The sequence below is a fragment of the Hypanus sabinus genome, chromosome 28 (assembly GCF_030144855.1).
Source record: "Hypanus sabinus isolate sHypSab1 chromosome 28, sHypSab1.hap1, whole genome shotgun sequence".
NCBI lineage: Eukaryota > Metazoa > Chordata > Chondrichthyes > Myliobatiformes > Dasyatidae > Hypanus > Hypanus sabinus.
In genome coordinates, this window is record NC_082733.1 from 34,042,102 (window position 1) to 34,055,607 (window position 13,506).

General features: G+C 42.0%; 1 protein-coding gene across 11 annotated transcripts in view; it reads left to right on the forward strand.

The window, feature by feature from the left end:
- Positions 1-9,034, forward strand: part of LOC132382572 (uncharacterized) — a 117,147-nt gene extending 108,113 nt beyond the window's left edge. For all 11 annotated transcript variants that reach the window (XR_009508397.1, XR_009508401.1, XR_009508404.1 and 8 more), the window contains 2 exons: positions 1,772-2,055; positions 2,698-9,034. Coding sequence is in view for 1 of the 11 variants with exons in the window: in XM_059952911.1 (XP_059808894.1) it covers positions 1,772-2,055; positions 2,698-2,754 (341 nt within the window). In the remaining 10 variants the exon portion in view is untranslated. The remainder of the gene's footprint in view (positions 1-1,771; positions 2,056-2,697) is intronic.
- Positions 9,035-13,506: the final 4,472 nt, after the last annotated feature.

The following is a 13,506-nucleotide window of genomic DNA, read 5'->3' on the forward strand; positions in this document are numbered from 1 at the left end:
GCTGTGTGTAACGAGCTTCCAGTAGAAGTGGTAGAGGCAGGTTTGATTTTGTCATTTAAAAAAAAAATTGGATAGTTATATGGACAGAAAAGGAATAGAGGGTTATGGGCTGAGTGCAGGTCAGTGGGACTAGGTGAGAGTAAGCATTTGGCAGGGACTAGAAGGGCTGAGATGGCCTGTTTCCGTGCTCTAATTGTTATATGGTTATATATAAAAAGGGAAGGAAAACTACTAAGGTAGAGCTCAATGGTTTATATACTATTCAGATATCTGATGGTGGAGGGGAAGAAGCTGTCTCTAAAATGTTGATTGTGAATCTTCAGGATTCTTTATCTCTCCCTTGATGGTAGCAATAAGAAGGCATATCCTGCTGATGAGGGTCTTTAATCATAGATGCAGCTTTATGAGGCATCACCTTTTGAAGGTGTCCTGGATGCTTGGGAGGCTAGTGCCCATGAAGGGGCTGGCTGACTTTACAACTTTCTGCAGCTTTTTTTCTGATGCTGTGCAGTGGTTTCTCCATACCGGATGGCGATGCAATTAGTCAGAATGCTGCTCATGTTACATCCTTAGAAATCTGTGAGTGCCATAATGTACACAGCAATGTATTTGATCGGACATTGCATCAAGAAGCTTCAAGGTAACTGAACTTCAAAGGGAAAGAGTCATTGCCATCTGTTGGAGCTCAAGATTATAACTGATCTGCTTGTGGTCATAAAAGTCCTTGTGCCTTTAAAATATTAATGCCTCTAGCTCTTTCCACAAGCCTTATGAAGATGTCATCCGTTAGCTATGCATAGAGTATGCCATTGAATGGGAACACAGGGAGGTCACAAGTCAATACTGTAAACTAATGTATTCCAAGTTGCTATACTTACCTTTTCCTCATACTCAATACCAATGTTTCCTCTAAGGTGTGCATGCACTCACATCTTTTGCTACTAGCACATGAAGGAATTTAAACGTCACACACAAATTTTTTCACCTTCTACCTCATTGGAATGTTAAGTATAGTCATGATCGTAAACAATCACATTTCCTTTTCCAGTTTCTGATGAGGACAGTGCTGATAATGCAAAATTTGCAATAATTTGTCTGCAGGTTCTAGAACTGGTTTATTTATACTGCTTTTATTGGAGAAATCATTGATTCATAATTCATAATCATAATGATTAATAATAGACAAAGAAGTAAAGGGCATGAAGTGCAAAGGAACAGTTAGTTCATTTAAAGCAAAAGGGCTCAATGAAACAGTGGAAACAAATACACTGTAAGCTCATGAGGTCAGGAACGTGCAGCTACAAGAAATACTGACAATACAGAAACTGGTGTTGACTGCATGCACTGATGCCTTGCAAAAGTTGGTGGAGAATTTGCAAGTGGGAAGAAATGGAGGGATACTTGGAAACTTGACCTTTTAAAATGTCATTTAGCAAGCAAATTACCTGTGGATGTTATGCAAAAGCTCTGGTGAGAAAGCTCTTCATTATCCACTACAGGCTTAATACGTATGTTTTGTGAGAGTGCAGGTGAATGAGAGCAAAAACAATCAAACCCAGAGGAAGTCTAAGTTCTTATTGATAGTTATTTTATTTCTTTTAAACAATGAACAACACACTGTACTAGGTAACTTATTATCCTTACAATAGCTTCAGGTTTACTTCCACTTACGTACAGGAGGCAGAGCTAAGTAGTTATGGCGACTCCTTTGCTTGCATCTTCGAAAACAGTTCTATTTCCATCTTTAATATCTCGATTTTTCCCTTTCAAGGTTCTTTTGAAGACCATGACCTGGAGTTACACGCTGACTACGGTTCTTTGTGGGAATGGGACCCGCTCTCGGCGTTCCATAATCGGCTGCTATTCGGCACGCCAAAGCCTTGGCCTAAGATTTCGGCATGGATTCAGAAGCCTGGGATCTCGAGTAACTGGAGACGGGCGAATCAAGGGTCGCTGTCGCCACAGGAGACCTGTGTGTCGTTGCGGGGAAGTTGGAACATCTGCTGTGTGCCTGGGGACCCGGGATCTTCAGGCACAGAGCTCAAAAAAAGTGAGGTAACGGGCTTTTAACATTGTAAACAAGCGAATTGTTTGTTATCTCTCCCCTCTTGTTGGAAAATGGAGTCACCTCCTTCTCCCTTATTAGGAGAGAGAGAGCCTGCAGCATGTCAAATTATTGGCTGAACAACATAGTCTTTGGGGTAACTGCAAGTCTGTGTCTTGGCTATTGCTTTGCTCATGCTTGAGTGCTGGTAGTGGGTGCGCTTTACCTCTGCCGGTGGGGGAGGGAGATTGTTGCTCGCTGCCGCTGAGATGCGGAAGGGAGGGGGGGCTGGGGGTGTACTTTGGGGTTCTAACATTTAACTGTCGTTCATTCTTCGGGGCATTCTTCTGTTTTCATGGATGGTTGTGAAGAAAAATCATTTCAGGATGTATATTGTATACATTTCCCTGACATTAAATTGTACCTTAGAACCTTTGAACTTAAAAATTCAGTGCTCACTTGTTGCCACTGGGCAAAAAATTGCACAGCACAAGATTTTTTGCACACACTGGTTATTCCAAATTAGAGGGAACATTGCTCAATGCCTTGACCATTAGAAATAATATCAATAACAGAACTAAAGTTAACACTTGACTGATCATCAATTGCCACTTGTTTTTTTTTGTTTTATTTTGAAATGAATCATACACTAGGCACCTGAAAGCCTTGGAATACCATCAAAGATCAAAGATCCTCACGAAAGATGTTGATGATCAGTTGGAAGGACAGGCGCACTTACACCAATGTAGTGGAGGAGGCCAACGTATACAGTATCTCCACCATGATGAAGCAATACCAACTCCACTGGATAGATCATATCATTCGGATGCCTAACTCACGTCTCCCCAAATAGATCCTTTACTTCCAGTTGTAAGAAGGTCAATGAGCCCCTGGGGGACAAAGGAAATGCTTCAAAGATAACATCGAAAACAGCTTGAAGAAATTCAACATCACATCTAAACACTGGAAAGACATTGCACTCAATAGGTGCACCTGGATGAAATCTGTTCAAGAGAGAACAAGCTCCACTGTGCCAGTGAGAACAAGCAGCCACTTTGAAAGGAGATTCTGAATAACTGAAAGGCCCAACCACTAACCATAGCCACCATCTACACTGCACCAAAATTTGTGGATCCTGGACTGGCCTGTACAACTACCTAAGGACCCAGCATTAGACAACCCCTCGGGGGAACATTATACTCAATTCCAGTGATTGCATTAAACTTTCAAAAGATACTTGTGAAAATACCCTTTGTGTATAGAAATATTACTCCTGAAAGTCCTGGTTCTAATTTGTACAATATCTACTCCTTTTAGTTCCTCTGAATCTTGAAGGTTTTGCTCAAGTGACAATGAGGAGCTTGAGTTTTTAAGACCATGGATCATATTAGTGTCAAAGTTTGTTCAAAGCTTGGTGTCAAAACTTCATTTTGGCCAGTAGGTATACGATGGGCCAAATTGTCTCCTTCTGTGCCATTAATTTGTCATGGTTTTATAAGGCTTACTTTCTACCTGAACAAAAACTGTAGAAACTCTGTGTATGGAATAAATGGAGAGTGATATAATTATGGGATACATATCTAAGTGTACTGAAGAAATAAAAACAAAAATAATTTTAAAAAAATTACTTTTGATAGGTTTGATTGGTTGGAAAATTGTTCATACACTTCATACCTATATGGACACAGTCACTGTGTTCCCATTTGCCCTGCTCCTTCCTGGATTTCCTCTTACCAAGAGTCACTTTATCATTTCCAGAGTCACCTTATGATTCAGACACTCCTGCATCCAGTGTCACTTTACATACATACAATCAGTCAGTCCTGATGAAGGGTCCCGGCCTGAAATGTTGACTCTTTATTCCTCTCCATAGATGCTGCCTGACTTGCTGAGTTCCTCCAGCATTTTGTGTATGCTGCTCTGGATTTTTAGTGCAGACTTTATGTGTATGAGCTCAGCTTATGTATGTATGACTGCACTCAACAGTTACTTGTATGTTGTGTTTTATAGAATTACTTTTATATTTATAGTTATTGTGTTTTTTTATGTTTACTGCATTTTTATGCTGCATCAGGTCCAAAGAAACAATACATTTTATTCTTGGAGAACAACAATAAACTATATTGAATCTGTGCCTACATATTGAGCTACCTGTCCAAAGACCATACATGCATCTTGGAAAGAAAGACTTCAATTTATACTTCTATTCTAGATCTCAAGGCTTTTTGAAAAAAATTCCGGACAATTGAGTATTCTTTGAAGCGAAGGCAATGCTAATCTTTGACTTAAATCCTTGGCATCTGCCATTCCTGTTCTCGTGTTCTTGCTTGATGTGTGAAAGAGGAAAATCCTCTGCCTCGGAGAAAAAACAAAAATGCAGCCAAATATGAAATTGGAAATGCAGGTTTGAATCAGGAACACAAAAGTTAAAAAGCGAAGCTAAGTAACATCAGCCAAACGTTGCTTCTCACCTCTTTCAACACAAGGTTCAATTAAAAGATCTGCTCTAAGCAATTTATGAAGATAATTCCTTTGGGCCCCTGCATTTGCTGAAATGGCTGCTCTGCTGAGGAACAGTTCATAACAAAAAGAAAGCATCTGCCTCCCATATCATGCACCAGACATTCAAAACACGTTGTGGATTTGTTGCTTTCATTTACCATCCATCCTTTTTTCTTAATAATATTATGCCCACTCCGTTCCACATCTGCTAAATACAGAATTCATCTTATCGGGTGATTGCAAATACCTGCTCACACTAGTGAGGACCGCAGGCTGCTTGAACAATTTATAGAGGGCTTTTATTTAAAGAGATTAGTTTTATTTGTCACATCAAAGCATACAGTGAATGCGTCATTTGAGTCAATTCAAATCAGTGAGAAATGTGCTGATCAGACCTTAAGTGTCTTCGTGCTTCTGTTGCCAACATAACGTTTCCAAAACTCACTAATCTGATGTGTACATCTTTTGGAAAATGGGAAGCTCACTCAAGTCACGGGGAGAATGTGCAAACTCTTTACTGACAGCAGCGAGAATTGAACCCTTAATTGGCAATCGCTGGCGTTGCAAAGCGATGCACTTGCCATTGTGCCACCCCATGAGTTGCCCCGATCATTTAAGTAGTAACTGTCAAAATCTCAGTGCATCCTGCAGTACCTTACAGCCAATTAACTGTTCATTGAATTATCAAGTTCAAGCTCAACTTCACATTCAGTTTATTGTCATTCAACAATTGATCAGGTGCATTTACAGCACATAAGAGTAAACAGTATAACATGACTGGGGCTTCATGCATGATGAGACTGGAGTGCTGGCAGAGTTCAGTAGGCTTACGCCTTGGGAGAAGAAGCTGTTCCCCATCCTAACAGTTGATGCCCTAATGCTATGGTATCTGCTGCCTGATATTGGGGGTCAAGGAAGTAGTTGGACAAATGGGAGGGATCATCGACAATGGTAAGGGCCCTGCATGTGCAGCATTCCCGATAAATATCTCTGGTGGGTGGAAAACGGACCCCAGTGATCCTCTCAGCATTCCTCACAATCCTTTGCGGGGACTTGCTGTCAGATGCCTTGCAGTTTCTGTACCAGATAGTCATGCAGGTGGTCAGGACACTCCCGATGGTGCTCCTGTAAAAACTGTAAGAGCTTATAGTCCCCATCGTAGTTCAGCCTGGCCTCGAATCATCTTGGACTCCTTGTCAGCATTGCATTTTCTGATTGCGTGTCGTACTAAAGCACTGCAGTCAGTACAGGTACATGTATATGAATGAGGTTGATCCTTGATCCCTGAGACAGTTGGCTGTGGATGGATCACAGTCTCCGAAGCCCTTGCTCTAGCAAGTAGGTGTAATGGCTACCTCTTGGTAAAAGAAACCACAGGTAGGCAACACCTGGGTCTCAAATTGAAGTTTGGGGCCTGAAATATCAGGATCCTCACGGACAAGAGACTTATGAGAATGAGAAGTGGTGGCCATTTTACACAGTAAGGTTCCATGAACAGCAATGTGTAAGTGACTAGTTAATCTTTGTAGGAAATGTTGGTTCAGTTAAAATTATTGGTTAAGACACCATACTCCTCTTCAAACTAGTGTCAAAGGGATCTTCGACATCTACCATTGAGAGCAGATACTTAATGTCTCATGCCAAATTGCCACTGCTGCCAATGCACCATCATTCAGCACTACACTGGAGTATATGCCCAAGTGCTCAAGGCATTCAACATTCAAGAGTCATACACACAAAGTGCTGGAGGAACACACTAGTTACAGCAGCATCTATGGAGGGTAATTAACAGGTGCCACTTCATGCTGAGACCCTTCATCAGGACAGAAATGTCGACTGTTAATTCCTCTCCTTAGATGCTGCCTAACCTGCTGAGATTGTCCAGTATTAGAACCATAGAGCACTACAGCACAGAAAACAGGCCATTCACCCTTTCTATTCTGTGCCAAAATTTTGTTCCACTAGTCCCATTGACCTGCACCCAGCCCATAACCCTCCAGACCTCTCCAATCCACGTACCTATCCAATTTATTCTTAAAACTTAAGAGTGAGCCCGCATTTACAATGTCAGATGGCAGCTCTCTGAGCGAATTTCCCCCTAATGTTCCCCCTAAACTTTCCCCTTTCACCCTAAAGCTATGTCCTCTTGTATTTATCTCTCCTAATTTAAGTGGAAAGAGCCAACTCACATTTATTCTGTCTATACCCCTCATGATCTTGTAAACCTCTATCAAAAAGTGTTATTCTGGATTTTCAACATCCACAGAATCTCTTGCGCTCTATGTTCAGTTCATTTATTTATCTCGTGTACATCAAAACATAACAGCCTATGGATGAGCTGGGAACAACCCGCAAGTGGGACTTGAACTCTGAAACCTACTGCATCAGAGCTTATAATGCTGCCACTGAGCCAAAACTGATGTATAACTTCCACTGCACTGAAATTTGAGCCTTAATTCCATCTGCCCAAGCAGGGAAACTGCACCAGAATGAAGCACAAGTCATGGTAACTTCACTGGATGTTCCTACCTAAAGAAATGGACGCCAGGGGTGGGAGCATCACAACATAGCCCAATGTTAAGATTAGCTTTATTTGTCACGTACATCGAAAATTAAAAGCAGGATAGACAAAGGATATGTAGTAGATGTGGTGTACTTGGATCTTCAGAAGACCTTTGACAAGGTGCCGCACGTGAGGCTGCTTAGCAAGATAACAGCCCATGGAATTACAGGAAAGTTACTAGCATGGGTGGAACATTAGCTGGTCGGCAGAAAATGGAGTGGGAATAAAGGGATTCCATTCTGGCTGGCTGCCAGTTACCACAGGGGTCGGTGTTGGGACCACTGCTTTTTATGATATATGTCAATGATTTGGACTATGGGATTAATGGATTTGTGGCTAAATTTGCCGATGATACAAAGAAAGGTGGAGGAGTGAGTAGTGGTGAGGAAACAGAGAGCCTGCAGAGAGTCTTAGATAGCTTAGGGGAATGGGCAAAGAAGTGGCAAATGAACGTTGGAAAGTGTATGGTCATGCACTGTGATGGAAGAAATAAACGGGCAGACTATCATTTAGATGGGGAGAGAATTCAAATTGCAGAGATGCAAAGAGACTTGGAAGTCCTTGTGCAAGATACCCTAAAGGTTAACCTCCAGGTTGAGTCAGTTGTGAAGAAGACAAATGCAATGTTGGCATTCATTTCTAGGGGTATAGGATAAAAGAGCAGGGATGTGATATTCAGGCTCTATAAGGCACTCATGAGACCACACTTGGAGTATTGTGTGCAGTTTTGGGCTCCTTATTTTAGAAAGGATATGCTGACGTTGGAGAGGGTTCAGAGAAGATTCACAAGAATGATTCCAGGAATGAAAGGGTATGAAATGTATGAGGCAGCTCTTGGACTGTATTCCCTGGAGTTCAGGAGAATGAGGGGGAATCTCATAGAAAAATTACAAATGTTAAAAGGCCTGAACAGATTTCATATGGCAAAGTTATTTCCCATGGTAGGGGAGTCTAGGACAAAACTTCAGGATTGAATGACATCCATTTAGAACAGAGATGTGGACTAATTACTTTAGTCAGAGGGTGATAAATCTGTGGAATTGGTTGCCATGAGCAGCTGTGGAGAGCAAATCATTGGGTGTATTTAAGACAGAAATAGATAGGTTCTTGATTAGCCAAGGCATGAAAGGGTATGGGGAGAAGGCAGGGGAGTGGGGGATGACTGGAAGAATTAGATCAGCCCAGGATTGAATGGTGGGGCAGACTTGAAGGGCCAAATGGCCTACTTCTGCTCCCATAGCTTATGGTCTTATGATCTAACTTATAGTGAAGTGTGTCAATTCAAATCCACATTAATTGCATTGGGCAGCTTGCAAGAGTTGTCACGCTTCTGGCACCAATATAGTATTCCCAGAACTCACTAACTGGAATGTGGGAGGAAACCAGAGCACCCAAAGGAAACACGCATGGTTACGGGGAGAATGTACAAACTCCTTACAGGCAGTGGCAGGAATGGAACCCCAATCAGTGATCCTTAGCGCTGCACAGTGAGGCACTAGCTATCACGCTATGATGCTGTCCATAATGCACTGTGCCTCTCCGAACAGTCTCTGGTCCAAACCCAGTGGCCCATGCATTTTCTACATACGTGGTTAGGTTATGGCTGTAACTTTGACAAGAGGCAATTTTAACCTCCAAGCCTTCCACCAGGAAACTGATTGGCTGGAGTTTTTGGCATTTCATCCTGCCTGATCTTAACTCATTCACTGATTTTAACAAAATATCATTGAGGTGCAAAGCCAGCACTGGCAAAATGCTATTTGTGATTTTGCTTAAAGTTCTCCATAACATCTGTCTAAAAGTGTAATTATAGTTTTTGAAATTGAACAGTCATTTTAGATTTCTCTTCTGTGATTCTGTTTTCTTTTGTCTGTATTGCCTAGGATTTTAAAAATTCTGCCAGTATATTTAAAATGTACTTAAGTAATGGCATTTTGCAATAAAAGGAATAATAAAGTAAAACTGTCAGAATTGTGTTAATTATTGCTACGCATGACAGGATTCAATTCCAGTAATCTTCCGTTACGAATGGGTTGTGATACGATGTTAATAACTATGGAACTCTGATAGGAGATATACTGAACATATCTCCATTAACACCGTGCTCTGGAAGCAATGTTTATAATTATCTTTCACAGACCCCCTTCTCACAGTATTTGCCCTCTTTCTGGAGGTGTTCAACTAAAATGGATTATAATTTCACAGGGACTCAGTTACTCAGTTGCCATGAATGGACGTAGAGCATTGGTAAATAGAAGCCTCACCAGGTCAGACAAATGGAGCAAATATTTGTTTTTCATGTATTTCAAGGTTCAAGATATGCAGACATGACACAACCTTGGGAGTCATTTCCTAACAGGCAGGCACAAAGCAAAGTTAAAAAAAAACTATTGAAGAAAAACAATGCGCAGAGAAAAAGAAAGAAATTATGCAAACAATAATTGCAAACTAATAGCATTCTGAACTGAAGTCCTCAACGACAGTCCTGTCCATAGACCCTTCGTTCAGCGCAGAGCGGCGCAGCGAACTGAACCGGGCTGACCCGCGCCTCTTTCCCCAACACTCTGACCTTTTCAATCTAGCCCGGTGCTTAACTAGTCCAAGCATTGGTTTCAGAAGGTTTGATACACTTTGGGGTCTGGACTCTACTGTCTCGGTGTGGCCTGTACCCAACCTTCCTAATTCGATTATTATGATTGCAAATATCTGATTAATAATACAAAATACTGCAAGTCTGGTTTATCATACCTATATGTGTATGATACCTATATGTGCTGTGTGGTATGTATGGTGGTTTGCACCTTGGCCCCAGAGGAACAGTGTTTCATTTAGCTGTATACATGCATATGGTTGAATTACAATAAATTTAAATTTGAACTAGGTTATGCATCCTTTGACTGATTCTTCAGCTACCTACAATATTGCTGGTAAAGTCCTTCAGACAAGACATTAAGCTGAATCCTGTCTACTTCTCCCAGATTGTTTTAAAGATCCCAGGGAACTTTGAGAATGGGAAGGAGAGTTATTACAGATATCATGGACAATTTTAATCTTTCAATCATATTAAATTTTCTGGTTATTGCCCCCATTGGCTGTTGATGGAGCATGGTATAGGTATGTTACTTGTTACACGTCCAACATTGCAATTGTACCTACATATAAAAAATTGTATATTACAATGTATATTTTGGGATATTCTAGTTCCAGAAAAACACTGGTCTAGAAATCACAATAAGCCTAAAAGTAGACTCTAAACATGCAGTGTTGTGTAGGAAATTGACATTGGTTTGGGTGGCATTGCTTCTGCTACTAAGCTGCGTACGTTTGGAATCTGTGAGTTACATTTTGATTGTGTGTTTTTGGGCTGAATGCGCGAACTGGCATTTTGCAGTCTCCAAGGGTGATCGGTGAGGTTTGGAGCAGAGTGTGCTGCCCGAAGGCCTCCTGGAGGCCTGGAGACCAGGTGCAAGCACATGATCGACTCCATTGTTTCTCTTCGATTGAGGCATCAAGGGTGTGAGCTCATGATCGACCCAAATGCTTCTCTCCATTTGAGGCGTTGAGCAAAGTTGTTGATGAGGACGAGAGTGGGGAATGGGCGGGTATTTGGTGCCATCTGCTTGCGGGTGACCAGTCTTCCCCTCCCTAACTGCTGTTGGAGGGAAATGCAGAAGCCTTGGATTGATTGATGAGGCAGTGGACTCATTCTGGGGGACTTCGAGGTTCATGTGGTATCCATTTCTGGGTTCTGGTTATTCTTTTTTTTGCTGGTTTTGAGAGGTTTGATTGACTGGGGCTCTTCAGCAAAGAATGGCTCTGCGTGCGGCCTGCAGTGGGCTAGTGGTGTGGCGCTGACCTAAACTAAACTGAATGATAACAGACTCCTGTTCAGCATTTTATATTCTATATGCTGTTAACTGGCTTTTTGCCTTTTGTGCAATTTGTTATTTTTTCATGCATTGGGTGTTTGATGTTCTCTTGAACAGGTCCCATGGTGATTTTTTTTTGTTTTGTGGCTGTCTGTGGGAGGACAAATCTCAGAGATGCAATCTGTATACGTAAATGTACTTTAAATATTTGATTCTTTCAATCTTCCACTCTTGTGTCTAAAGGTCATATAGATATCAATTATAATAGCGATTGTCCTCCACACCACTCAAAGAACATTGCTTTACTTATCAATGTTTCCACAGCCAGAGAGTGATGTGCTGAAAGCTCAGACCAGCTTTTCAGTGTGATACACTACACAGTCAACGATGAAAATTATTGACTTTGTGGAAAAAATCTCAAAACAAGTGTAAATGAGTCTTGTTAGTGGATGCTGGGTATTCTTGACATGGTTCCAATGTTGCTGGAAGTCTTCCCTGCTCTGGAATCAGCACATCCAAGAGAAATATCTGATTTCTTTCTTATGGGAGCATTAACATGCTCCACTTGTTGTGCCCTTGTAAGTGATAGGCATCAGATTCATCCTGGCACATGTCCATGCTTTGGGGTTCGATTCCGCTATGTAAAAGCCTTGCACTCTCCAGCACACAGCAGGGTGTGACTGGTACTAGAGTGAAAATGAAAGCATAGTCCACAGAGCCTCAATGTTTACAAAGGGGCTTTGCGTCCCTTTCGAACCCTGAAGGACAAAGCACAGTTGCCAAGAAGCACATGGCAATCAACCACAAGAAGAAAGACATGGTTATGGCCAGATTCTTGGATTCATTGATGCTCAAGATTGAAGATGCAAGATTATTTATCACATGTATATCAAAACATGCAGTGAAATGCATTGTTTGTGTGAGCAACCGCCTCTCCCAAAGCCGTGGTGCGGGAAGCCCGCACATTCTGGCGCCAACATAGCATGCTCACTATGCTCAAAAGAGCAACACAGAACACAACGAGCAACAAAACAACAACAGCCAAACAAGCCCCATTCCTTTCTGGTAGCTGTGCAAATACACAGTCCTCTAACCTCAAGTCGGTCTGTATTCTTCAGCCTCCAGTGGATCCTGATTCAGACTTGAATTTGAGTGCAGACAATGAATCTCGTCCACCCCAGCAGGAACGGAGAGGTTTGTTGACCCAGGGATTTGGCCAAATGACATCAACTTCCGGACTTCCAATTCAACCTTCAGGCTTTGATCCTCGGCATCGACCCTGCTGAGCCTCACACTCCAGTTTCACCCAACTCATGAATTCAGGGGGTCATTGGACCTTGTTCCTCCTGCCTGCATGTCGTGCTGACTCTGGAAGCTGCTGACAGCTCACTAACTCTGAGGGAAGCACCAAGCTTCATCTATGCTGGTCTGTCAGACATACATCCTGGACCAGTCCACAGTTACCCCATATCCGTGTTGCTGTCTTTCAAATGTGGAGTAGAGACTTACAATCCAGCTGGTCCTTTACCTCCTTTAGTTCTACCACATCCCTGTCCCTAAAACCCATAACTTTCTTTCTTTCTCATTTTATTTCATTTATTATCAAAGTATACAACTCTGAAATTCTTCTCCAGATAGCCACAACACCAGGAAAGAGAAGCATGGCAGCACAATCATCAACCCCCGAGTCGCCTTCCCCACACAAGAAATGAACAAAAATGGAACAGGCACATTGACCCCCAAATCCGCCTGCCTTGCACATAAGAAATGAGAAAGATCAGGCGAAAAACACAGAATATGAAAATTATAAGACTGAAAAAACATCTTTAGTCCAAGTCCATATCTAAAATGCAGAAAATCCGGGCAACATTCTTCGGGCACAATGGCGGCTTCCCACTTCAGCAGCAGAGCAATCTCTCCAGCGATCAAACAGAAGGCAGCTGGCACTCACCTTCCACATTCACCACAATCTCCCTTTTCGCTTTAGTCGGCGAACAATGGAAGCTTTAATCGGTAAAATGGAGTCAAACATCAACTGGCATTCGGTCCCACAGCCTTCTCACTAGGATTCATGCACACTTCCTCTGCCTCCCGGAAATTGCAGAGTGTGGAAACGCCAAACGATCTCCATACCGCAAATCACAGGATCCCAAGATAAAAAAACAAACATAGAAGACATAAAAGAAGTGAAATATGCGGTTTCATGATCTATTCAGAAGATGTCGACCATTGCAGAATTGTACGCAGGCGCCAGCTTGACTCCTAACTCCCATCTCTGTCTGCAAAACCATCCCCACAAGCTCAAAAAGCCACAAAACAATCAACTAAAACTGAGCCTTTACCTTAGCAGAAGTAACAGCTTGATCCCATCTTGGACATGTTGACTGAGGGATAAATATTGACTAAGCCACCTAATTATTGGAATCAAAGAGGCAATAAGATTGTGCACTAGCTCCACCCACCGCTGCTGCTGCTTGGAATGTTTCCTGGATGGGGGAGAGGGCTGTTTTTATTTATTAACCAAAATA